A 27,798-nucleotide genomic window follows, 5' to 3' on the forward strand; every position below is an offset into this window, starting at 1 on the left:
TGTTTAGAAATAACCCAGGAGCCTACTACATCTGGCTGAGTAGTCATTACTCTGACTACAACTGACCTTTATCATTATTCTAAAGGTTATTACAGAAGGATTTGTTCACATGTTGTTAGTTGTCTGATGAAATTCATGTTAAGACCTGTACATAGTATTGTTTGCTTTCTAAAATGAAAAAAGGCTGTATCCAAAATCTGTTCTGTAAAAATGTGCACACCAATTTGTTGTAAAAAGGACACAAAGATTTTAACTGTCTTTTTCCAACATCTAGATTTTTGGTTATTTTAAATGATCTATTAGTTGAATATTGCCAAATTTACATATCTGTCTGTGAGTTAAACATTTGACCCTATTCACCTGCAGTGTAAGTACATATTTCTGAATCTCATTTTTACCTGTAACAGCAATTGAGACCATCAGTGTAAAGAATCTATTTTTATATAGTTTTTCTTAACGTCTTTGTCATTGGTACGCTCACCCAGGAACTACAGCTGGCGTCGTAAAAACACTACCGCTTTTGTCCTAAGGGGGTGCAAGAATGAACACAAACTGACAGTTCCTCGGAACACCTTTGAACAGTATGGGCTATTACCAAGAATAGTTTTACTAGTGTGCCAAACTGCACGAGGGGACATGGCACAGTCACATGCGGTTCCATTGTAACCTGTCTCCCTGTGTGTTATATACCCCCTAGCTGCTCTCATGACTCTTGCTGTGTTTTGCTTGGCAGTCCACTCTGGGCTACATCGCCCTGCTCATAGCCACCCTCCATGGCCTGCTGTTTGGCTGGAAGCGGGCCTTTGAAGAGGAGGCGTACCGGTTCTACCTGCCCCCCAGCTTCGCGGTGGCCCTGGCCCTGCCCGTGTGCGTCATCCTGGGCAAGGTTGTGCTGCTGCTCCCCTGTGTGGCCCCCAAGCTCCACCGCATCCGCCGCGGCCAGGACAGCAGACAGTACAGGGGCCACAGCATGGAGACAGGGGGCTCCGCTGTACAGGTGTCCCCCGAGAGAGTCACCATCATGTGAACACAGTCTGCTTGTTTAAGTACTCCAGGCTGCTCTCAAGACCATTTTTTTAAAGTTCTCAGTCTTGTCTTGGTCTGGACTTCTCAAAGTCTTGAGCTGTGTTAGAAACGGCCTACTAGAACGTCCTCCCTACTACATACTCAAACAAACAAAATTATAGAATAAAAAACGTTTTTTCTACAGTTTGTGATTTCCCCACGGTTCCCCTTGTTTTCTTTGCAATTAAGTTTTTTTTTTAAAATTCCGTGTCGTTTGAAAAGACGCAATGCATTGTGGGGCGGTTGAGTAGGAGTAGTAACCTATCGATCCGTACACAAAATCTTCCCGGAAGTAAGTTCTCATCCAGCCATTTCTCGCCTACAAAAACTCGCATACACAACCACAACATGATGTCAAAATGAGTACGAGTAGGATGTTAGTAGGGCTTTTAGTATGAGTAGGATGTTAGTAGGTATTTTAGTATGAGTAGGATGTTAGTGGGTCTTTTAGTATGAGTAAGACGTTAGTAGGGCTTTTAGTATGAGTAGGATGTTAGTAGGTAGTTTAGTATGAGTAGGATGTTAGTAGGGCTTTTAGTATGAGTAGGACGTTAGTAGGTCGTTTAGAACACATCCTGTGTCTTGACTCGGTCTCGGAGGACTCCAGATTTTATGGCTGTGTCTTGATTCAGAGACCACGCACTTGGTAGGACGCAGTCTCGCGGTCTATGAAGGCTATAGCCTATGAAGGCCGATTTTAAGGCCGGTTTTAAGGCCAACGAGCCTTGTTAAACGAGACGGTCTCCGCAGGTCTCCGTTTACGAGCATTTCCGGTTTACGTAACAAGCCGTTACCTTGCGTGACGACTCGCCGCTCCTGTGCTGCCTAGCAACCCTGATTGCTGCCAACGGAGACAGCCCTGTCAGCGGAGGAAAAAAGAAAAATAAGTTGTCTACCAGACGAAAAGAAAAAAAAGTACAAGAAAAAAAGAAAGGAAGATAAAAGTTAAGAAGATGGAGCAACACGTTGCTGTTTTGTTATTTTTTATTTTATTTTATGCAATCTCTGAAAAAAACGCAATGAATCTTGGGATATGTTGGGCCACGAAGGATACATCTGATGCAGCCTTCAAAACTGCTTCAAAACCGTGAAACGAAGGCTGCATTTCACGACCGCATATGAGGCGCGCAAAGGCTGTCCCATTTGCAAGGCTCCTTGCAAGGCTCCTCATATGCGGTCGTGAAATGCAGCCTTCGTTTCACGGTTTTGAAGCAGTTTTGAAGGCTGCATCAGATGTATCCTTCGTGGCCCAACATATCCCAAGATTCATTGCGTTTTTTTCAGAGATTGCATAAAATAAAATAAAAAATAACAAAACAGCAACGTGTTGCTCCATCTTCTTAACTTTTATCTTCCTTTCTTTTTTTCTTGTACTTTTTTTTCTTTTCGTCTGGTAGACAACTTATTTTTCTTTTTTCCTCCGCTGACAGGGCTGTCTCCGTTGGCAGCAATCAGGGTTGCTAGGCAGCACAGGAGCAGCGAGTCGTCACGCAAGGTAACGGCTTGTTACGTAAACCGGAAATGCTCGTAAACGGAGACCTGCGGAGACCGTCTCGTTTAACAAGGCTCGTTGGCCTTAAAACCGGCCTTAAAATCGGCCTTCATAGGCTATAGCCTTCATAGACCGCGAGACTGCGTCCTACCAAGTGCGTGGTCTCTGAATCAAGACACAGCCACAGCCATAAAATCTGGAGTCCTCCGAGACAGCATCTGTAGTATTTTATTTCAAAATAAAAGTCCCAGTGCCTGGTCAAAATAAAGCCCGACAACATTAACAGGAGCCCGACGCTTTGCTACTATCTAAAACAGTTCATTAATTGAATCAAAATAGTGATTTAAATATGGTTTTATTGATATAGAATCGCTTTCATTGCTTACAGTAAAAGCATGCGCCCATAACAACGGTAACTCCATGGTCTTAGTCTTGTCTTGGTCTGGGTTTATGTGGTCTCGACTACAACACTATACTATACCCACCTATACGCTGCCATGTTTAGCTGTCACAAGCAATTAAACACTATTTATTCCTGTGAATCTCCTTGAAAGGGAATATTTCTATTGTTACTTCGTCACCGTTTTTTGGTGAAGTGTGAATTGTGTCCTTATTATTAGCTGTATATCTCTTCACTGTACTACCTTGTTATGATACAGTTCGCCTATCTTCTGCTCTGGTGTTCTGACAGACATTTCGCTGAGATATACTGAGTGTTGGCATTTGACTTTAAAGGGAAACTATTTTACTGGTTCTACTCAGCCTGTGAAAACAGTTGTACAATGTCTAATTTTGGCTCTGGTAAAGCTATTGTCAAGAAAATAACCTTGAGATGACATATATTGATGTCGCTAATGTGTTGCATTATGGGAAGTGTAGGATCAATTTTTTTATTTTTATTTTATTCACGGATTTGTTATTGTCTGTCTTGTGAGTCCCCAAACCTCATGGAAGTGCAATACTAAAATGTAATTATGTACAGTAATTCTGTCTGTAGTTTGACCTAACGTATACAATACAACTGTTTTCCTTAGTGTTGAATTGACAAATGTGTAAAAGTGAGTTTGTGAAGTTGTCACATCTCAAACACGTGAATACATACATTTGACATTTCATTGAGTCCTATCTGTTGATGTGTTATCTACAGTACTAACTGCAAAAGGAAAATGAGTGCTTTACTCAGTTTCATTAATTGTATGGAGTTCGCCAGCAAGTATATTGATCATAATGGGCTTCCATTAATTCACATAAACATGTAGTCTATCCATCCTTCTGTTGTCGCCATAATCCAGCAGTAATGTAACTGTACCAGTAAATAAAGCAACATGTGGTGTGGTTAGCATGTCTGTGTGTGGGTTCATTCTACTGAGATGTGTTTCAAAGACTACAGCTGACAGTGCCAGCTCATGTATAAGGAAGTACTGTAGATGTACAGTCACACAGTGTCAAAGTATAGGCCTAACTCAAATGTATGCGTGTGTGAATATATTTGTAGGTGACCTGTCAACATGACAAGAACAATACTTGATAGTATAAAAATAGTTTAATGAAACCTGTCACGGTAAATCTCATATTACAATGACTTCACCACAAATAATACTCAATTGACAACACACTTAGCTTTCAAAGTTAAAGATTTAGATAACAAAATATTTATTAAAATATTTATAAAAATATTTATTTAAAAAAATGTAAAAACAAACGAACAAAAAACTCTCAGCAGATGCTACCAATAAGTGCTTTATCATGGTTTTGCATGTTTACCCATTGAAAAGTGCATAGGCCTACTAATATAACTGTGTAGCAATTTAAAACAAGGCAATTTGACATGGCCTATTCATTGCTTTCATTCCTACTTCGGCATGTGTTGACCATAGTAAAAGGCAAAGCTCAATCCTTGCTAAAGCACATGGCAGGAGAATGTGAGAGCATCAGGTGTGTGGTCGCAGCAGCTCTAGATGCTCCAGCATCTCCTGAGCGCTGGGTCTAGCGCTGCCCTCTGCGCTCCAGCAGCGGGCCAACAGAGCGCCGACCCTGCGGCCCTGATCGCTCATAAACAGCGGTTTGTCCTGGATGCACGGCCGCAGACTGTGCGCCACCACCGCGTAGATGACGTGCTGTCTGTCCCCGGTGTAGGGCTGCTCTCTGCTGACCAGCTGCCACAGCGTGATCCCGAAAGAGAAGATATCCGCTTTGGGAGACACGCCCTCGCCCTTCAGCAGCTCCGGCGCCCGGTGGGTGTAGGTCCCTCCTCCGTGGCTCAGGAGCGGGCTGGTGGCGCTCACCTCGCAGCCTCCGTCCAGCTTCAGAGAACAGCCGAAATCTGCTATTTTGCACACGTCCTCGCCGGACACCAGCACGTTGGCTGGTTTGATGTCCAGATGCACCACGTTGTGCGAGTGGAGGAAGCGCAGGCCGTGCGCAATGTCAGTGGCGTACCTGCGCCACCTGTCCTCCTCTAGCGGCTCGGCGCTGTAGATGATCTGCTGCAGGTTCTTGTTGCCCACGAACTCCATGAGGATGGTTCCTATGCTGCCGTCGTCGTGGTCTCCGTGGTCCGCGGGCACGCAGGTGGTGGCGGCGATGACGCGCACGACGTTGCCGTGTCTCAGGTGCGCCGCGTTCAGCTCGGCCCAGAAGCTCTGCCGCGCCGCCAGCTTGTTCTTGGTGCACTTCTTCACCTTCTTCAGCGCCACCGTCTCCCCGCGGTACTGCGCCCGGTACACGGAGCCGAACCCCCCGGAGCCCACCGGCTCCACGCAGCGCAGCTGCTTCCAGTAGATGACTGAGGACCAGAGGCGGCTGCTCGACACCCGGCCGTGGAGCCGCTGGGCCGGGACCTGTAGCGTGGAGGAGCCGTGCGACGGTCTACTGAGCGGGCTGCTGCACGTCCCGATGTCCACACACGGGTACAGGTCCGGGGGCAGTAGGCGAGACAAGGGGATCGGAGACGGCATGGTAGTGACTGTGTGTGGGTGCAGACCATGGACCTATAAAGAAACGGACTGATCAGCTGCTCTGTAGGCTCCGGGCTTTTCAGCAGAGAGAGAGAAAGAGAGAGGTAGCCTGCTCCACAGCTCCGCGCGGTGGTGCGGAGGGTGTACTGCGGCGTGTTTGAGTTCAACGGGTTCATCCCAAGGTTCAACTCGGTGTACACTAGGGGAGGAGCGAGCCGGTTCACATTCTGTGGAAGTAAAGCATAATAATATTTATGTGTCGAAACGTAACGGCCGTGTGCGCATGTCACGGGCCACCTACTCAGCTGCTGCTGCTAGACAATTTTAGTGCAGTGTAGGTTTGTAGAAGACTTGCATATTATTGACAAATGTGAGTGAGGAGATTCAACATGAGGCTGGGGTAGGGCTACACTGTCCAAACTTTTCACTTGGGAGTCTTTCTGCATGCAGGAACAACTAGCCTGTAAGATGGGGATGATGACAGGAGTGTGCTGCATAGTGTGTCAGCCTGTTCAAGGTACACTCTATAATATGCATATTTAATTCTGATCCCTTATGGCTGATTAAACTTACCTCATTGACCGATCCATACAACATCAATCTACACTTTCTACTGTCCAAGGACTGAGAGCTGACAAACCTGCACCTGTGGCCTATGTGTAAATGTTCTAATACCTGATGTATCCATTGGACTAAGCCTATTATATTTGACTGTGTAGGCCTTTGCTTTATATTGTGTGTAGGTTGTGAAACATTGACACAAATCGCCACAGGTGTGCCACTCGCATAAAGACTTGTAATAAGCAAACAGACAGACACACAGTTGGATCCTTCTCTCATGTTTATTGAACTTTCATTACATTGTGTTTAAAACAAAACACTGGAGTTGAGGACTGCAGCTCTTCTCTGTCATATAGCAGCATGGTAAAATCAGATCAGGTTCTTTTTATGCCAGACAATAAATAATCTGCCTCTTTGGATGATGTCAATGTTTTAAAGAAAAACGGACAGAAGCTGCAACATTCATTTTTACTTTACACCTATAAACACACACAAATATATCTTCATATATAGTATCTATATATAAAGATATGTGTGTGTGTGTGTGTTTACGTGAATGACTTGCCCATATTTATAGAAAAATACAACAGTAGTTTGTATAATAGTTTCAAAGTAAAAATATTGAGGATAAAGGGGTCCATCATTGTCACCAGAGGGCATTGTTGAAATGCAACAGATAAACTCCATGTAAAGAATGCAGTGTGATATGGAGGAGTCGTGTGTCTTCATCACTCAGTCAATCTCTCTCTCTCCCAGAATCACTCAGTATCATAACAACACATACATGGGGAAGAGGAGGCAGGGCATGAGACATATACTACAGGCAAAAGTCTGTCAGAAGACTATAAAAAGTCACAGTACGATAAAAATATATGTAGCTATAATAGTACAACCAAAGGCACACACGCCAACCTTGTTTTCAGCTAAACTGGATACTTTTTTTTGTTTTGTACAAAACGATACATTTTAAGAACTAAGATAAAGAGGTCTGTAAGCACCTTTAAGGAGCTTTAGAAGTATGTTAGCAGCTTGATCCAATACCAAAAAATATATATTGCAGTATTGCAGTGTTTTTTTTATATCTTACACACACATTCAATAGAGTTCACCGGTACCACTGAAGCTTATAAAGAAGTTTTTTGACATGAATTTGCTGAAGGTCTGTGCCTCTCACTGAAGAGCATCTCCTTGGTCACCACACAACGGTGTTAGGGTTTCAACTATCAACCGGATCACCAAACCAACACTCTATATCCCCCCCAATGCGTACAGCTTGTTTTATTTCAATTTTCATCCGACGTCTGTTGCTTAAATTCTACCCACATTAAATCCCTGGATTAAATCCCTGGATTCTATCCTAGGATATTATACAGTTATCAAGTGTAAACTGCAGTTATCTAGTCCGACAATTGATGTTGGTGCTTGTTGCTATCCGTGACAGCAACCAAGTAATATTTCAATGTCACGCTGAGGTCAAAATCATCCACGGAATTATTGAAAATATATATATATATATTTTTGTTATCAATTACTAATTAAAGGTGCACTATGCAGTTTCAGGGAAGGGGGATTTTGTTACACTTGCAGAGCCTGCAGTTGGTTTACAAAACAAGTGTATTCTACATGTCAATCTTAGTATTGACTCATTCTATCATCATGAATCAAAAGTAAATTATGTTGAGGCACCACGAACCAAGCGTAAGACTAGAATATGTTTGTAAAAAAAAACATACAACTGTGGGCCCTTCTGCTGTTAACGACAACAGAGACACAATAACATCATTTTAAAGGTAGATTTCTAACTTCAAACTGTGTTCCAGGGATCCAATTGTTTTCCTGTGAGGAAAGTTTGTTTATTCCGTTATGAGAATATATCTTAGACAATGTTCACGATCCCCAGCGCAGCCAAAGTTACATAGTGCACCTTTAAACAACCCATGAAAAAATGATAGAAGTGATATAGTGAATTAGTCAATGGAAGGGCTTTCCGAAGAACTAGACCTACAAAGATCTATGTTTACGGCACTCTGTTTGTTAAAAATACCCCTCAATGAGACACACAAAACACTTGTGCAAGTAAAGCAAAAAAACTAATGACACTTTGATAGGAAAAAAACACTGTCAAAATTGTACCTGTAAAAATAAAACATTTTGTATTGTATTTACATGTTATTGTTTTTCTCTAGAACAGCTAAATATATAAACTATACATTTGTAATAAAGGTTTTAAACAAAAAAAAAACGTAGGAGTGGAGGAAACAAAGGCATTCGATTTACAAAAAGTGCTATGATTACAACAAAAAAATAAAGAAAAACATAGCGCCTTGCTAACCTCTCTTGTAAAAAAAACAAAAACAAAAAACACAAACCTTCACAAGATTCAGATAGCAAACTTCCATACATGCTTTTGAAACATATAACACATTCAACTCTACAATTCACACAACCTCAACACATAAGAGCTTCCATTCATGTCCTGTCACTCAGGAAAGGTACAAAGGGGAACTTAACACTTCTAGTTTCATCATCATCATTTTTGAATCTGGCAGCACAAAAACAAGATGAGTATGTGAGGTAAATGATAACACTAAATGGGCTTATAGAATAATATGCATGGGACTAAGACTCTGTTAACTGCTGGGGCCGATGAACGTTTTTGCAGGCTGTATGGTTCACATTTATTGCCACATATAATAGTGTAGAAGTCCAATCCCTCTAAATGATCTGTCTTACATATGACATCTCTTTATGGAACAATATACATAATCAGTTAACATAATCTTTGTGACATTTCATTATGTTGTTGTTGTAGGGCTGAATATTGATTTAAATTTCTTGTGTTACCGAAATCAGACCTTTGACAATGATACCAAAACAACATATAAAGAAAGTTTTACAGAAGCCTTTGTTTTCATTGTACAGATGGAGCAGTCCTACACGTTCTGAGGTCATGTTCTAGTGATGTGTCTGCTGATTTAGAGAATACTAGCATATTTCATAGTCAAAGAATATCCTTGTTTTGTATGGTTTGCTGAATTACAATAACAACTTGATTGAGAAAAGTAAAGAAAAGAAGTAACAGTCCTCTTTGTTGAGCACGAAAAGTTCATTCTCGACCTTTGGAACAGAAGTTTGACAAAGTTATCCTAACTAGTGAAGTGATTTCAGTGTCCAGTTCTGGACATTGACAGACATTAGTTATGTGTGTCCCTAATGTCAGCCCACTTACTAGCCCTTAAATCAGACTCCTATTGTCCTTAACCAGCACATTGAGGTGTTCTTATGGAGTGATGTGTTCACTTGTCACCATGTGCCCTAGGTAATGTACTTTGGTCACATGATACATTTTAAATGTCAAACATAAGCCACTGGACAAGAACGATGTAGTAAAATACAGTCTGAAATTGGCAGTTTGCCAAAACTTAGCCATGAGTGTACAACTTTCCCTTTTTATTAATGGATGCCTGCAAGACAGTACCTGGAATAGTGCAAGCATTTTCCCTCCATTTTTTCTTTAAAGTTAAAACTGTGATTTAAATCAGAAACTATTTGGTCGATGAATAAATCAAAAAGCCAGACATTTGGTGTCAGTCACTTTACTTTACTTGCTAGCACAATGTATGAGAAGGGAGACTAGTCATAAGCCCATAGCTATAGCATACAGTAGGTCACACATGAGGCCAACCCAAACTAGGTCACTTAATATGAGCAACAACAGCTGTACTAACTATTACATGCTAAACTTCAAACTAAACCCTAACCTTCTTTCATAGAGTGTAACAGGTGAAAGAGGGTGGACGTGGACGTGACTAAAACAATGTATCATTGTATAAACTGTATTTGAAACGTCTGTTCCAACACAGCCCTTATTTGTGCAGTTTTAAAAAAGTCCTTCATATTGTCCATATTGATTTTAAATGAGAGCATAAAACTTACAGTATATGTGATGTGTTACAAGTGCTACATGAAAAGTAAGGCACAACTTACAATGGTGGGCTTTGACATGGTCTGAGTGTGGACTGATTGAGGCACTGACTATCTATCCATGTGCATTATCAAAAAACGTTCTCCCAACACATATCTGATCAAGTTTAGAGTAGTAAAAGGACTTCATAGATTTCACTAAACCTAGCATGCTTTGGCCCGGTCGTTTCATACGTGCTCTATAGGCTCAGAAAAGGGATAATCTGTGAATCTTGGCTGGTTTGCACTAACTGTCCTGTACCATCCACCTGTAACAGCTAGGCATGCCTTTCAGAGGGCAAGGGACAACATGGGACTACGTATTTTTATTTTTTTAAAGATATTTTTGGGCATTTTTATGCTTTATTGATAGTGCAGAGAGACAGAGGTGAAATGGGGCAGAGAGGGGAGTGACATGCAGAGAACGACCGCGGGTGGGAATCGAACCCGGGTCTGCTGCTGGGCCCGGCCCGGGAGGGGGACGCCTTACCAACTGAGCTAAAGGCGCCCCCCGGGACTACGTATTTCTGCTAAGGTTTTTTCCTCCCAGGGGGGTGTCTTGCCACTCACCCTCACCCCTAAAACAGAGCTCATATTTCATCGCACCAGCTTAAACATTTTGAGTGGAGGCTGAAGAAGGTGAATGACACTCTCCTAAAGCCAGTTATCAGAGCTGGACATAGAGACAGGAAGGCCAAGCTTGCAGCACTAAGCAGTCTAACCTGTATTCTTACTCAAATGAGTTTGATATCTAAAGCTGTGTGGCATGTGTAAACTCACATATCCACCATTTAATCCCAAGCAACCTTTTTTCAACACTTAGGGGTTTGATGAAAATAATGCTGTGCTAGTGAAGTCATATTGGAGGCTACTAACTGTATGTGTGAATGATCCACTTCTGGTTGATTTATACAGGTCCTTCTAAAAAAATTTGCATATTGTGATAAAGTTGATTATTTTCCATAATGTAATGATAATAATTGAACTTTCATATATTTTAGATTCATTGCACACCAACTGAAATATTTCAGGTCTTTTGTTGTTTTAATACTGATGATTTTGGCATACAGCTCATGAAAACCCCAAATTCCTATCTCAAAAAATTAGCATATCATGAAAAGGTACTCTAAACGAGCTCTTAAAGCGACTCTTACCTTTGGTGCATTTTTACACTTTTTTTGGATTAGGTTAAAATGGTATTAATAAGGTAATTACACTCTAGAATACATTATAGACCCACCAGGAGTAAAAACAAATGATTATTTCAATCTCATAATATTATGAAAAATATATATAAAATTCAACCAATCAAATCGTTCGGACCGAACGATTTGATTGGCCGACAAACCTGTCTGTTTGCGGTCTGCTTCTGTATTGCGCATTCTCAACTAGAGGGTTTGTTTTGATTCCACGGCAGACAGTAGCGAGTAGCGACCATTGTAGAAAAGGCCCCAACGTTCATAAATTAGAGTGTTGTTAGTTCTTACAGTGTGTTAAGATGTGTTTTGTTCAGTGTGGATAGCAGTCAGTTAGGGCCGTGACGTCAGTCGGACAGAGAGCCTGTTTAGTTTCCGTTCTCTTCTCCCTCGGTCAGATGTGTGAGCGTTGCCGCAGTAAGCGATCATTCCACATGGAAACGTGTTTATCTGAGTTTAAATGTGAATCACCCGTGTGTGAGTATGTACATGCAGTCCCGATCGCTGTTATAATATAGTTTGCATGCGATTCGCGGGTCGCAACAGCTGTTGTAACGTCTCCTCACGAGCAGAGTTTAAACCTTTGTTCTTTTCCCGCGATCTATATGCGACTGTGCCTGTGAAAGAAGGAAAATAAAGAGCGGATAAAACCCTACTCCTCCTCTCCTAGTCTCATGCTTATAGTCTGACGCCTTTGGCCATAAGTGGTATTCTGGCCGACACCTCTGAAGTGAAACCAGTGATACAAGCATGGAACGAGGGTGTGGGGGCATTGGAGGGAGGCGGGATGGTATGATAGTGCTGTAATTCTCAATGGCACGATGGGTGTGAGTCCCTTTAACCTAATCATCTGAATTAACTAATTAACTCTAAACACCTGCAAAAGATTCCTGAGGCTTTTAAAAACTCCCAGCCTGGTTCATTACTCAAAACCGCAATCATGGGTAAGACTGCCGACCTGACTGCTGTCCAGAAGGCCATCATTGACACCCTCAAGCAAGAGGGTAAGACACAGAAAGAAATTTCTGAGCGAATAGGCTGTTCCCAGAGTGCTGTATCAAGGCACCTCAGTGGGAAGTCTGTGGGAAGGAAAAAGTGTGGCAGAAAACGCTGCACAACCAGAAGAGGTGACCGGACCCTGAGGAGGATTGTGGAGGGCCGATTCCAGACCTTGGGGGACCTGCGGAAGCAGTGGACTGAGTCTGGAGTAGAAACATCCAGAGCCACCGTGCACAGGCGTGTGCAGGAAATGGGCTACAGGTGCCGCATTCCCCAGGTCAAGCCACTTTTGAACCAGAAACAGCGGCAGAAGCGCCTGACCTGGGCTACAGAGAAGCAGCACTGGACTGTTGCTCAGTGGTCCAAAGTACTTTTTTCGGATGAAAGCAAATTGTGCATGTCATTCGGAAATCAAGGTGCCAGAGTCTGGAGGAAGACTGGGGAGAAGGAAATGCCAAAATGCCTGAAGTCCAGTGTCAAGTACCCACAGTCAGCGATGGTCTGGGGTGCCATGTCAGCTGCTGGTGTTGGTCCACTGTGTTTTATCAAAGGCAGGGTCAATGCAGCTAGCTATCAGGAGATTTTGGAGCACTTCATGCTTCCATCTGCTGAAAAGCTTTATGGAGATGAAGATTTAATTTTTCAACAAGACCTGGCACCTGCTCACAGTGCCAAAACCACTGGTAAATGGTTTACTGACCATGGTATTACTGTGCTCAATTGGCCTGCCAACTCTCCTGACCTGAACCCCATAGAGAATCTGTGGGATATTGTGAAGAGGAAATTGAGAGACACCAGACCCAACACTGTGGATGAGCTTAAGGCCGCTATCGAAGCATCCTGGGCCTCCATAACACCTCAGCAGTGCCACAGGCTGATTGCCTCCATGCCACGCCGCATTGAAGCAGTCACTTCTGCGAAAGGATTCCCGACCAAGTATTGAGTGCATAACTGAACATAATTATTTGAAGGTTGACTTTTTTGTATTAAAAACACTTTTCTTTTATTGGTCGGATGAAATATGCTAATTTTTTTAGATAGGGATTTTTGGTTTTTCTTTACTTTTTTGCCAAAATCATCAATATTAAAACAACAATAAAAGGCTTGAACTACTTCAGTTGTGTGTAATGAATCTAAAATATATGAAAGTCTAATGTTTATCAGTACATTACAGAAAATATTGAACTTTATCACAATATGCTAATTTTTTGAGAAGGACCTGTAAATGAAGATGGGAGGGTCAGCTGAAAAAACTTTAGCAGAAATATAGTCCCATTTTGTCCCTTGCTTTCTGAAAGGCAGTAAATAGGAGTAAACATCCCGAAAACTACAGATTGGTCCCTACCACAATTAAGAAAGACTGTATGCTGCTCCCAAAAATAATATTGAATATCATACCTGTTCTGAAGGCATGAGGAGTTTTCGCTAAAGAAAGGTCAAAAGTTACTGCAATCAAATGACCGTACTACCAACATCCATGAAAATCCAACTCTCAAAATCCCATTTCACCTTTAACCAGATACACAGGGTGAATTCTGCTGCTTTGATAAAGATCTATAAATATATTGTAGCCTGCACGTGTTTGAAATGTATTTCATCCCAGTAATCGCAATCATGGTAGTATATGGTTATACAACTCACGAATAGCAACGACATCAAAAAAGAAAATTGTGTTTGGGTGTGTGTGTGTGTGTGTGTGTGTGTGTGTGTTGTTTAGTGCACATGTGTACATACTGGATCACTGAAAGGCTTGGTGGAAGCGTGGCAATGTGGTAGGGGTGGTACTCAGGTTGGATATGAATGAGGAGGAGGAGGAGGAGGATGGAGGCTCTGGGTCTTGCGGGGGCTGCTGCGATGCCAGCTGGCCCAGAGGCAGAGCTCCTTGGCTGGGTGGGTAGGTGACGGCCTGTTCCCCCCCGCCGGTGCTGGTGCCCCCGGCCTGGCTGTACGGAGGCCCGTTGAGCGGCAAGAAGTTGAAGAGCTGGGAGAAGTCCATGAGAGAGGAGGACGAGGCCAGAGAGTCTGCTGCTGCTGCTGGCTGCTGGGGGCTGGACAGTTTGGACAGGGGGACAGACACCTCCTGGCTGCTGCCCCCTGGAGCCTCCAGTTGGGGCACTGCAGAGGAGGAGGGCATGCTACTCTGGAGCTCCATCAGGTAGCTCTCCAGCTCTCCCTTCAGATGCTGCTCCCGCTCCTGGGAGAAGGAGAGGCTGCTGCTGCCGTATGAGGTAAAGTGTGCTGCGCCCAGGGGGTACTTGAGGGAGAAGGGCTGCTGTGTGTGGCTGGGGAAGGCCTCCGTGGCGTCCAGGAGAGGCATACCTGCTGCTGTGTACATGTTGAGCTGGTGGTGGTGTGTCCTGGGAGGAGCCAGCATTCCCGGGAGCTCCCCCTTGATGATGCTCCCCCCAGACGCTCCCAGTTCGTAGGCCACGGGCTCCAGAGAGTCGGCCGGCTCGGTCTTGACCCTGAGCAGCTCCTGGGCGTGGCTCTTCTTCACGTGGCGGGTCAGGTGGTCCTTGCGGCCGAAGCGCTGTGCACAGTACTGACAGAGGAAGTCCTTGCGGCCGGTGTGCACCACCATGTGGCGCCTCACGTCCTTGCGGGTGTAGAAGCGGCGCTCGCAGTGCTCACAGCGGTGCTTCTTCTCTTTGGTCCCACCGGAGGACTTGCCGGCGTGTGTCTTGAGGTGTTCCAGGAGGACGGCGGTGCTGGGGAAGGGCTGCAGACACACCTGGCAGGTGAGGTCCCCGCTGTTGGCAGAGTGTAGGGCCAGGTGGCGCTTGAAGCCCAGCTTGGTGTTGTAGCTCTTGCCGCACTCCTGGCAGGCGAAGGCCTCCTTGTACGGGTCGTGGGTGTGCAGGTGATTCTTTAAGTGATCCTTGCGGTGGAACATTTTCTCACAGTATGAACACTTGTGGTTTTTTTCCGGCGAGTGAGTTGCCATATGCCTTATGGAACACAGACACATTTTTTCTATGAGCACTCATGAGAATTGTTGCAATCATGTTTGAAAGTATAGGCATGCTTTACATAACACAAAAAACACAAAGAGCAGAACACTACTATTGATGAACATATCGGTGTGTGATTAGTAATGAGAGCACTATGTTACCACACAGGGTGTAAAGAGAGAGAAAAGCCTGCTGTGTCTGTACCGTAGCAGCTTGTATTTGGAGACGAAGGCCTTGGTGCAGTCCAGGTTGGAGCAGCGGTAGGGTCTCTCTCCGGTGTGGGAGTACGAGTGAACCTTCAACTTCTCCAGACTGTTGAAGGCCTTCTGACACGCCTGGCAGAGGAAGTTCTTTTTGGGCTTGCCGTCGGCTCTGCGGCGCCTCCCCGTGGGCAACGAGGGCTTGGCTTTGTCCAGGCCGTGCTGCCTCTGGCCCTGGGTCCCTGTGGCCATGGCACACACCCCTTAAGGCAGAGCCACTAGTACTGATGATGCAACGCTTCTATCCACTGTAATGTGCTCAACACCGGCCGGATGCAGGGGCCTGAGACAGAGACACAAAGAGAGAGACAGAGAAAAAGATCATCCCAATGGTGCACACCACAAAGGTATGTCTGTCTGTCTGTCTGTCTGTCTGTCTGTGTGTGTGTGTGTGTGTGTGTGTGTGTCTGTCTGTCTGTCTGTCTGTCTGTCTGTCTGTGTGTGTTTGTGTGTGTGTGTGTGTCTGTCTGTCTGTCTGTCTGTTTATCTATCTATCTATCTATCTATCTATCTATCTATCTATCTATCTATCTATCTATCTATCTATCTATCTATCTATCTATCTATCTATCTATCTATCTATCTATCTATCTATCTATCTATCTATCTATCCATATATATATAATAACACTCTATAATAGAATAAAAAGCTGTTAAAAAAGAAAAAGAAAAAACAAATTTGAAGAGTACTTGGTTATTAATAACTGTGAGATTTACTAAATGTCTTGGTAATATACATTTGACATTCTCACCATGCTATGTAGCATAGAGAAATCCCTTTGTCCCTTTTTCACCTGATGATGAACAGAGTGAATGTGGGATACACATGGAATCACTGTTCCAAAGTAGAGAGGAGAGGAAGAGAAAAGAAGTTGATACCCCTTGAGGTTTATCCCACCAAAATGATGCATTCAAGATTCATTCATTATTCAGATAATATATCTTGATAACTTGTTACTTTATTGTAAGCTCAGTACTTATCCCTAGGTTAAGGAGAGCTAGCTTTGTGCAATCAAAGACTTGAGTCAAAGATAACTGTCTAACCTACTCATTGTGCTTCCATCCTTTAAGGGTCATGTGTACCACCGGTATGACTGTGTGTGAATGAATGGAACCTGGAACCCTGTAAGCGCTTTGAGTCACATAGAAATAAAGCGCTATATAAATCCAATCCATTATTATTATTATTATGTGTAGTTAAAAAAAAACTTGTCTGAAAGTTGACTTAAATCAGTCCTAGACAGGCACCGCACAGACTATATCCTCACACTTGAAGGCGGTGGGATAGTTAGCACACAGGCTATAATATGGGCTTCAATGTGTCATTATGGAGACCTAGGGATTACGCTCACAATACCACTGGTCGGAGAGTACAGTTAAGCTGGGTCAGAGAAAATTATGTTAGTGGCTTACAAAACCAAATAAAGTGATACCATATGTATGACAATCTATTATCTGAAACTACATCTAGAACCATGCATAATCTATGCAAATATATACTGTATAACGATAATATCCAGTCATGTATAACATTGGTAGTTCAGGTATAGAATGCATCCAGATGTCATGTATTGGTATGCTGTGTTTTTGTACCGGACTGAATATAGAGATGAAGTGTACATTCAACATGTAGGTACAGGCCTGCCCAGACAAATGACTGGGCCCCTGAAAAGGTCCAGTCATTGGGCCCCCTTTACTCATACTGAACTTGTATCAATGTGCATGATGCTCTAATTCCTACATAAACACATACAGGTACACAGGGCCGGTTCTAGCCAGTTAGATTAGGGTGGGCTACTGGAAATAATAATGGGCAGAGACACCGACGATGCTCGCACGCTCTGCACCTGCTTTTTGGCACATTTACTGTAACATTTACTGTAATGTAAGCTTTTTAGACACACCAATGCTGTTAACCATGATAACACTGCTACCAGAAGCTTTCCTTATCAGTATAACAACCATCTGCCACCTTCGTTTAAAGGCTAAATATGTAATTTTCTAATTTTCTTAGAAAATAATAGATACAATATACAGAATAATTTGCAGAACACCCTCACAAAGACACCTTAAAACTTGATGAAATATCACAGTATCTCTGAATTGAAAATCCACTTCTGCTGGCAGAAATACTGATATATGGAATTTTCCGGGGGTCTAAAGCCCTTAAAAATGCCCTCTTTTTTGCCCTTCTTTTCTGGTACCCTGATTTATGTCCAGGTCCTGGCATCACTGAGCTGGATAGGTTAGCTTGCTCATCATCATTCCATAGCTAACGCTTGTTTGGTTGACCTGCTGCATGCAACGGTTTTGAGGGGGAAAAACGACCCATGATATTTTTAGTTTTTCAATATAAAATGCGTAACAATGAATACAATGTTTTCTTTTATTATAGAAAGTTCTCTTGCGAATATAGCGTTCATAATAAAGGTTGGCTAAGTTAGTGCAAAAAAAATAAAAAATATTTTGGTGGCTGGGCCCTAGAAAGTTTTCCCACTTTCTACCCCCTGTGTAAGTAATGATGGCACACACAGGCAGATGGAATAAAGGTACGAACACACTGCACACCGCCGCACAGCAAGTTTACATACAAAGTCAATGTATTTTGCACGGCGCCGTGCGAATGGGCGGCCGGCGGCGAACGGTTCACGCGGCGTGGCCGCCGTTGAGCTCCTCCCGAAGTCACTCACTTCGGGACGACGGACAGAGGAAATTAAGATGGATGAAAACATTGGTCACAGTTTGCTCCCATAAGTTCTGTGAATAGCCTCTGTGTCTGTTGCCTGCTGTGTACAGCTATCAGTTTTGCTTTATGAACCAAGTTAGCACCGGTTAGCTTGGGTAAAGCACCATCAGCACAGCAGACTGGTGCTCTCAGCAGTAGCACCGGTTAGCACCAGCGCCAGCATATCCCCAGAGTAGAGAAGGCTGCTCTGGTCGGGCGGCGGGCACAAATGAGCCAATATGATGACGCGGCGCGGAACCTGCGATTCGCACGGCCAAACGCCGCGCCGCGGAGTGCAGTGTGTTTGTACCTTAAGAATACAGGTGTATTATATAGGTGCTACGAGGAACTTTTAAATATTTCTGAAACAGTCTCATTTCCCCCCCTGATAAATGACATGTAACAGTAAACATTTTTTTAATAGTTTTTCTTGATGCCTTTGTCATGGGTACGCTCACCCAGGAACAACAGCTGGCATGGTGAAAACACTACCGCTTTTGTCCAAAGGGGGTGCAAAAATTAGCACAAACTGAAAGTTCCTCGGAGCACCTTTAAGACTACAGAGACAATTTTATCGTTGAGAGTAAATGTGCTAAAACGATCTTTGAAAGGGCTTGATATTTCTTTGCTACCCGAATTACATTTAAAATTGTAACTTTAAAGACAATCTTTGAGCTTTTTTGCTATCGAAATGAACAGTTATTAAAAGTCATTGTGTCTGCCTTGATTCCTGAATTTCTTAAATAAATTCACCAAATTACTGCAAATATAGGCTATACGTATATTGATAACAACCACTTATTTTGTAATAATTAAGACTTTTCAGTGCTGGACATTTTTTAAAGAATGTCTGTATCAGTAAAAAAGTATTGTAAAATGTAACAACAATGCTTAATGATTGAATTCTCAAAGTAAGCCTTAACTTACAACATTTTTAATTATAACACATGAATGTAAAGTTTATGTTAACAATAATTATATATAAATAAAACACTGGATACATGATGTATCTTTATTCACCCTTAGCTGCTTGTCTTATCTTTATGTAATAAACAAACTCATTTATCAATAGAGATACATATCTCCATTCTCCAATCATTCAAAATTGTAAATCATTTGTCAAAAATGATTTAAAGTCAAATCTTTTGAATGATGAGTAACTGAACGGCCAACATGCCTTATAGTTCATATTTGATAAGGTTTGAGGAGAGGTTTCAATGAGCTTAAAACACACATTCACTAACATGTTTCACAACATTAAAAAAAAACATTGCGTATAGACGCTGTATATGTCTAATCAATGTGGCAACTGATCTCTTCAACATTATAGCCCATGCTGAATGAGGAGTAACACAGGCTATTGACAAGTGATAAATCAATTATATTGCCTTCAAAACAACAGTAGCAAATTATTTTAATGAGTTGTTGTCAAAAAGAAATGCTTAAAACATTAATAAACCTAACAAGAATATTTGAAGAAAGTCAAAAAGCAGCCACTAAGGATCTACAGACCCATGTATAGACAACGTCCTCTTGAGAGCCTTTCCATGTCAAAATCATTCTATCAACATCAATCATATCAACATACACAGCAGTGACCAAAGGAAACATCTGCATCAAAGAAAGAATGGTGGGCTCTGTGTGTGGCTCTCCATGCTTTTTGTATTGACATGAGCATAATACATCCGGACTATTGATGCACACACACGCACACGCGCGCACACACACACACACACACACACACACACACACACACACACACACACACACACACACACACACACACACACACACACACACACACACACACACACACACACACACACACACACACACACACATATACGGCAGTAGCCATGTATAACAGACAACAGTTGCAGAGTAATTCCATATGAGAGTCAGAATGAAGGTAGCCTATAGACTGCTGTAAACATGTAATGGAGCACTGGCAAAAAAAAACTAAAAAAAACACTTCTTCTCATCAACTGTTTATCTAACCACACTGGCTTCTTCAACTCCACAACAACAACAACAACAACAACAACAACAACAACAACAACAACAACAACAACAACAACAACCCATAGGCGAGTAGTGAGTGAAGACACTGCTAATGTCCAAACTGTGACTGACACACACACACACACACACACACACACACACACACACACACACACACACACACACACACACACACACACACGTGTTTCACGCTGTTACGTATCGGCGGCATGCATAGGAGAAGCTCGAGTAAATAGCCTACGAATTAGGACTGCCGTGCACGGTGCAACCTGCCCCAACAATCTAACACTAACCAGCCCTATAACATTAAAGAGAGCGGTGTGGAGAACACACACTTTACACAAACAAAATCTTGCAGTATTGCCTAATTAGTTTGCCTTAAATTCTCCCTCCATTTTGCTACTTTATTAACCAAGCAATGCCTTGTTTATTAGCCTTACAGCGAACAGTCAACCAACATGACAGCATGATCGATACCTGCAGTGGGTTAAAAAGCGGTCGCCTGTATAGGCTATAGCCATGGACGTCTGTTATAAGATAGCCTATAGCACATAGGCTAAAAGAGAAAGAGCACGACAAAGTGTGGCCGCTACATGCTTGCATTTTGGCGTTAGTGTTTTTTGAAAGGAGATGCTTGAAAGCGATAAGGATATGTTGACAATGCCGCTGATAAAGTGTTCCATATATGAGGCACATACACACACGGGAACGCTATAACACATAGCACATTGACATGACTACTGCTCAATAACCAGTGTGTCTGTTCTGGTCGCACTGTCGTTGTTATAATATTAAAATAATAAAGTAGGTGAGAAGGCTATGTTCAACTTTGTCTTAACTTTCCTTCATTCTACTGGTTCCCCGTGCGCTTAATGTCCGTGGACACGCAACGTGAAAGTAATATCAGAAGTCACATAAAGTCTTCACGTTTTTGCCCCCCAATAGTTGTGCCTTCCCTTGGTTTTCTCTGTGGTCCCAAACTGGGTACTACTGATTAACACAAACTTTCCCCCCCCCCAGCTCACCCCTCTCTCTCATAATTTAAATAACCCCGATATTTTAATTCAAGAACTGTGTCACCGCTGACTTAATTCACATCAAACTTACCACGGACGCTTCAACATCCTTTCTGTTGACTTTTTCTTGACTTTCAACTATTTTCCGAATTTTTAATAATTTTTTTCTCATATTTTTTGCTAGACGCGGCGGGCCTGAAAATTCTTTGCTTTCCCCTCTTTCGAGCAGCCATTGTGTATGCGCTGCGATGCAACCGCACTATGCTTTGGCCACGCCCACTCAAGTCCCGCCTATCTTGCGCTTTTGGATTTGTGTAAGGCGCTGCCACTTTCGTATCAATGTCACTTACAGTCCCTTTTAATTAAAATCTATTTTTGGACTTGCCAGATTGACTGTCTATCGTTTAAAATGTGTCTGGACCAATTTACAAGGATAGGAAGACTGACATGTCAGCCAATAAGTTGTATTGGCTCATTGGTTCGTCAATCTATGTAGTTATTTTTTAGGGCTTCCTATTGGCTGATGCAGCTGTCAGTTTCCGGTGACGCTGTCGGTGATTTTCCTGGTGCGCTGTTGTAACGACAGCGGGGTTGTCTTGAGCATGACGGGAAGGTTACAGCAGCCTGTGGCTTGTGTAGCTTAGTATGCTACATGTAGCGTGTGCATGTTCACTGGCTTTTTGAGGCAACATTCTTGCTCTTATTCCCTGCGGATATAAATGACACCATCGTTTTTGAGTTGACAGCCTGCAGGAACTCTTAGCTGTCCAGTTATTTTGTGTTTTCTAAAAACTGGATAACCTTCACCGGTGTGGATATTAGATTCATTCACAAGTCTTCAGCCTACCGCAGCATCAAAGTGGGATTTTTAAAGGTAGGCTATTATTATTAACGTTGTTTAGTTGTTTCTCCATTCACCCCTAACGTTAGCACGGTCATTCCACCTTAAAACCACAACTACGTTTCCCCTTATTAGCTCTTTGGTAAAAGGTTGCACCAAGGGGACCAAACTCCGTTCAGAGATCTGACAGATAATTTAGAGGTATTTATTGTAAAACAAATTCTGAAACTAGTTGATACAAGTAAAGGTGTTTACTACCAAAGAAAGAAGCACTTTTCAATTCGGCATAGATAGGCCACATTTCACACCGAAGTGAAATCAGTTTAAAAATAATAACAGTAAAATAATTTGTCATTTCTCTATTAAAACACAATGTTGTTAAACATAAGCTGAGGGCTATAGGCTACTGTGGTTCAAATGTACTCTGTGGAATATTGTTTCATATCACTGTAGGCAGTGGCACTATATAGCCTAGCCTATCGGCTTTCATAAAATATATGTTTTTCTAAAAAATGCTTCAACTTTTTGTGAGGTGAATTATTTGCGTGAAATTGAATATATTGTGATAAATCCCCTTTACATACTTGAGCTACACAACATAGGCCAACGGAAAGGGCTTCAGTTAAACACCACCTTATCAAAACCTCTATCTCTTCCAAACCTTTGGAATTAGGAAAGTCTAAATGATTTATTTTAGAACACATGAAACATCCTCAAACATTAAGGCTAGCTCGTCTTAAAGGTATAGTCAGCGATTCCGGAGAAAGCTTGTTGTCAAAATCACTTTTTGTCAAAATCAGTGAGTATCTCCTCACGATCAACTGTTCATGTGTGTGCACTGAATAGTGTTAATACACAGCCTCCATAGCCTCTCTAAACGTGTGTGTTGCTAGCTACTGTGGGCCCCTTTGTTTACATACCTGTTTACAGAGCCTATGGCTGTGTATTATCAGGTACTGTAGCCATACTTCGTGAGGAGATAATCACTGATTTTGACAAAAAGGGACATTAAAAACAAGCGTTCTCCAGAATTGCTGACTCCATCAATTCAATTCATTCAATCCTTGATCATTGAAAATTCAAATAAAGGTCTGGTGCACTAGAACATTTTAAAATACTGAAAAAAATGACTTCCCACATACGATTGAGAGTTGATATGTCATCTGCGTCAAGATGAGTAACCGGTATTTGCATTACGTTTATTGTCAGCGTATACTGGCTGACAAATACATCACATTTATTAAGCTGATGTTTTTATAAAATGTATAGCCTACACAGTGACGTACAATGCATGTGGATACAACCAATGGCGAGAATCATTCAATTACATCAGCTTCATAAAGTAAGCTGAACATTCTTCAAGTGCTGCATTTAGAATCAGTACGGACAGGCATAGCGGAACGTGAGGAGATAATCACTGATTTTGACAAATAGTTATTTTGTCAACAAGCGTTCTCCAGAATCACTGACTCCAACTTTTAAATGTTACTGGAGCAGTCAGAACCAGGCTGCTGCTGCTGCATTGTCAGACTGCAGTTGGATGACACACCAGCATGGAGCAGAAGTCAGGAGCCTTTAGCAGTACCTGTGTGAGGAGTAGACATGTTCTCCTCATGCTGTGTCACGTCAGTCTGTAGGAGGGATGATGGTTGGCATTAGCGGCTAAAAAGCCAGCGTCACATTCAAGGTCCCTGGTGTGTGTGTGTGTGTGTGTGTGTGTGTGTGTGTGTGTGTGTGTGTGTGTGTGAGTGAGAGGGGTGTACACTGGGCAGGAGAGGCCTTCCCTTCAGCTGGCCTGCAGTCATACTCTGTCCACAGGGCAGGAGGGAACCAAGGTTAAGGGCATTTTGTCATGTAACCTTTTTTTTATATAACAGAGTTGACAACAGAATCGCTCTGTGGAAGGGAGGAGCGGAGTTGTGTGTGTGTGGTGCGGAGATGAAGAGACTGATAGGCATAGCGTGGTTCTACTCTCCATGAGGGCAGAGAAGAGGAGCCTGAGGCTGAATCCAAACCTGCAGACTCCATCCATTTGATTGACCACTATGCATTGCAGTTAGGACGCAACGTTGTAGTATAATGTTCTCAAGTTTAAAAAAAAAACTATTGTGCTATATAATCTTTCCCCAGATGCAAATGGATAAAAACACACGAAAGCTTCGGAATCAGGACATAAACCCATGCCTTGACGTAAGCCTACTGCCCTTCACATCCTGCACTGTGTTAAACATAAAGAGGGCTCTACTTTGTTTCTAATGCTGTTGTGTTGTGTTGTCTTTCAGGAAAGCGGTGCCTCTCAGAAGTGTCTGGATGCCTTCAACTATGATAAGAGCCAGTGTTCATTCTATTTCCAGAGATATAAGAACTGTAGGAAATACTGGGTGAGTTACAATTGAATTCAAATTAAAAAAATCTGAATGTGGCGATAAATGGACAAGCCTGAATTAAAAACTAAAAATCAGCAATGTACAAACACCATGCATAGGGCTCTGGCCCGCCCATATCAGATAGAACTAGAAGAATTTGATTGGCAACTCCGAATTTTCTGACATATTAATGAGCTACAATGGATCGTGTCCAGACCAACTGGCTAAGCAAATCTAATTTGCCAGCGGCAGGTCTGGATTTCCAGGCTATATTTTTATCTCTTTTAAATTAGAATTGCTCTGTTGCTAAAGCCTTTTTAAACTAACACTTGTTATGATATCGGACAGTATCTGTATCAGGCCAATAACCTAAACCCAGATATCGCAATCGGGATTGGAACGTAAAATAGTCAAATCGTGGACACTTACAAGGATGAATAAAGTCAGGTCAATGATTATGAAACATGTCCAATGAGCATATTAATAACTTTGGGAGATTTTTTCTCAGGTCAGGTATAAAAATATTTTTTCCCTAAAGTTGGATTCATGTCAAAAAAAGATTTTAAAAATCTAGCTTTCTTTCATGCCAGCTATGAGCAAATAGAGATTACATTTGAGTTCCGAACGTAATTTCTTGCCAAATAACGCCCAGCATTATAGCATTCATGTGAAGTCTCAAGGACAGGAATACATACACTTACATTAAGGAGACGTGTTGCATTGACCATGGCTGAAAGGGCCTTTAGTTCCTACTATGGCTGCATCCACAAACACTGTTTATTACACTTCCCATAATGCAACTAATAGTATATTTTGGTTAGACCCTCCCTGTCTGTTAAATGTAAATGTATTTCACACTCAAATAATGAGGATTAAATTCAAGATGCTTTATTTGGCATATGCACAACAATTACAGCAGCAGTCATTAGCAATGACATTCTTAAGTCCCAGGCTCCTCTCAACAATGCAATATAGAAGAAGAAACACAAGTGAAGAGAGCAACACCTGAGACACATATAAACACAACAGCAAGGACACAGTGCAGATAAAACGTGTAGAGATAAGACACACCATATAAATATAAAGTACATTTAGAATGCAAAATAAAATGTAACTAAAACTAACTACCTATTATTATTTACTATAACAGAAGACATTAGGAGAAAGCTGTCCACCAGCTTGACGTGGTAAATGACCAAACCTAGCTCACAGAGATGTGTCTATTTAAAGGGTTACTTCTCTACTAATAATGGAAAGCCAAAGTAGCAGCTAGGTTTATGTCAAGTATCTTTTACATGATGTGTTTGTTTCCTTGTAGCACAACATAATGGTCGATAGAAGAAGAACGGGAGTGAAGCCCGACATGCCCACTGCTGCAGAGAGGCAGGAGATGCTTGAAGCCATGGGAGGCAAACCATACTGACTGCATTCTGACTTACACACACACAGATACACACATACACTGGTGAAAACTGGACTACTAACACACCAACACAGCCTGGACATGGGCTACTGGTGGGCGGATACTGTGTTCTAAGGCCTCACCTGTCCTGTGCAACTGACCGTCTTGGAACTGACCTATTGTCAAGTACAATGGTAGCAGAGGAAGGTCACAAAAAAAAGACAAGACATTTACATTGATCATGTTTCAACATTTTGTCCACAATATGTGTACTATGGAATATGAACTGACACAATGTGACAAGAATTAAAAGATCTTTATAAGCATTGTGTTGGTGTTTGAAAGAAAAAGGACCTGTGCATGGATGGAATTGTTAAGGTATTACGAAACCAAAAAGTCAATACATTTGAAACCCTTCTTTTTAGGCTTAGGTCTGTTGTGATAGGCTAACAAACAGTTACATTGAACCCATAAACACATTTTTTTAGATGTGCATTTAGCACTGTCAAAACCCTTCCGTCTATGTAAATCTATCACAGAAGCCATCAGGTTTTTTTTCCTACTCAAAATGGTTAAATTGTTGAGAAAAAGGCGACTGGTTACCCTTTTATTGCTGCGGAGTTCCCTCTTTCATCTCTTTGCTGAGGTGTATAGAATGTCATACTAAAACACTTAACGTTATTGGATACCCACTCTTTGTGCCTCATATATTTGCTACGGATCAACATAAGTCTTTTTTTACACAGCTACCATGTGCGTTATAAACAGAAGCCATCACAACGTTAGAACAATCTATACCCTGGGCAACAGCACCCCCAAGCCTGGATTTAAGGAACATGTTTTTGAATAGTGCTTTTTAGTGAATGATGGCAGGACTCAGACTGAACTATAATCACATTTTCTTCACTTTTTTTGTATTCATTTGCTGTTTCTTAAAATTGGGGGGAAATGCAGACAGAAGTACAAATACAATACCACATTGTAAAAATAATTCACTACAAGTCAGTACCTACAGCACATTTAAAATCCTACTCATGTAGCAGTTTATAAATTTATAATCAAAATGTACTGAAGGCATCAAAAATAAAAGTAGCCTTCTCATTATATTTACATTATGCCATTTAATTATTCACGGATTCTATGGAGCAGTATGAGGGCCAAATTAAAAAAATCTGTAAAGGAATAAGAAAATAAGAGGTAGGCTACATCTGTCACTCAATATTATGATTCATTACCATAAAAGCAGTACACCTATGTTACTGTAATAACTGGTGCTGATTGAGCTTTGATATGGCCACTAATTAGAATTATTCAATTACAGTTCTAAAGTAAGAGAATAAGCCTACATTTTAAAATAGCCTAGCAGGCCTATTGATTTTTGAAGCAGGATTAGGCTATATCTTGTTACTGCTTGTCATGGGACCACTTAATAAACCTTTCTTCTTTTTTTGACGACGACGACGAGATATGTGATTTCATATCGAAGGATCCTCCGTCTCTCTGACAATCACACGGCTAAGCTAATGCTAGGCCCACCAGTAGGCTACAGGCCGAGCCCGCCCACTGAGGAGCGAACATTGTCTGTCCCCATCCCTCGGTACCTACTTGCTGTAGTTTGGTCTGGCTTTGCGAGACTACTCGGTACCCAACCTGAGCTACGGGAGAACTCACAGACTGGTAAACCGACACTTATTTTTGTCCTCACGGGCTTTTTAACAGTCTAACTCTGAAATTAATTAGCTTAACACATTGGAGACCGGGGGCAATTGTAGTCTACTTTTAGATTTTGGTGTCATTGTCCTACTTTAAAACTTCCTGAACAATTTCATTTGGCTCTATTTGTAGGCCTATCTGTGCTCTACTTGTTAGCAGAAATCATTTTATTTTACAGGCAATTTTAGATTCAAAATATTGATTTAAAAATTGGAAGTAAAATGTTTGCAATTGTATCAACAGATGTCATAGGCCTACCTTCATAGGTT

The 27,798-nt window shown here is 42.0% G+C and overlaps 4 protein-coding genes across 4 annotated transcripts in view; 2 read left to right on the plus strand and 2 right to left on the minus strand.

The window, feature by feature from the left end:
* Positions 1–1,027, plus strand: part of steap2 (STEAP family member 2, metalloreductase) — a gene marked incomplete at both ends in the record, with an annotated part of 7,732 nt that extends 6,705 nt beyond the window's left edge. Inside the window, 1 exon segment of the mRNA XM_080050571.1 lies at positions 734–1,027. Within this exon segment, the coding sequence (XP_079906697.1) occupies positions 734–1,027 (294 nt within the window).
* Positions 1,028–4,278: 3,251 nt separating this feature from the next.
* Positions 4,279–6,407, minus strand: mos (v-mos Moloney murine sarcoma viral oncogene homolog). The gene has a single exon (XM_080049826.1). The coding sequence runs from the start codon at positions 5,512–5,514 to the stop codon at positions 4,489–4,491; it is 1,026 nt and encodes a 341-aa protein (XP_079905952.1). The 5' UTR covers positions 5,515–6,407; the 3' UTR covers positions 4,279–4,488.
* A 7,564-nt stretch (positions 6,408–13,971) lies between these two features.
* LOC307267536 (zinc finger protein PLAG1-like) lies at positions 13,972–15,181 on the minus strand (the record flags this gene model as incomplete). The annotated part of the gene is made up of 1 exon (XM_080049877.1): positions 13,972–15,181. Exon 1 carries the CDS (start codon positions 15,175–15,177, stop codon positions 13,972–13,974), a length of 1,206 nt encoding a protein of 401 aa, XP_079906003.1. The 5' UTR covers positions 15,178–15,181.
* A 6,638-nt stretch (positions 15,182–21,819) lies between these two features.
* On the plus strand, positions 21,820–26,101 carry chchd7 (coiled-coil-helix-coiled-coil-helix domain containing 7). The gene is made up of 4 exons (XM_080050498.1): positions 21,820–22,081; positions 24,179–24,238; positions 24,331–24,429; positions 25,733–26,101. The coding sequence occupies exons 2-4, from the start codon at positions 24,179–24,181 to the stop codon at positions 25,835–25,837; spliced, it is 264 nt and encodes an 87-aa protein (XP_079906624.1). The 5' UTR covers positions 21,820–22,081; the 3' UTR covers positions 25,838–26,101.
* The last annotated feature ends 1,697 nt before the right edge of the window (positions 26,102–27,798 follow it).

Source organism: Ammodytes marinus, assembly GCF_949987685.1.
Source record: "Ammodytes marinus genome assembly, chromosome: 21".
Classification (NCBI taxonomy): Eukaryota; Metazoa; Chordata; class Actinopteri; order Uranoscopiformes; family Ammodytidae; genus Ammodytes; species Ammodytes marinus.

What these genes read in the sequence shown, in the direction of transcription:
- chchd7 (XM_080050498.1), top strand. Translation starts at nt 24,179, where the DNA reads ATGCAAATGGATAAAAACACACGAAAGCTTCGGAATCAGGACATAAAC. An exon ending in ACATAAACCCATGCCTTGAC is followed by an intron (nt 24,239 to 24,330) that starts GTAAGCCTACTG and finishes GTTGTCTTTCAG; the next exon opens with GAAAGCGGTGCCTCTCAGAA. An exon ending in AGAACTGTAGGAAATACTGG is followed by an intron (nt 24,430 to 25,732) that starts GTGAGTTACAAT and finishes GTTTCCTTGTAG; the next exon opens with CACAACATAATGGTCGATAG.
- mos (XM_080049826.1), bottom strand. Translation starts at nt 5,514, where the DNA reads ATGCCGTCTCCGATCCCCTTGTCTCGCCTACTGCCCCCGGACCTGTAC.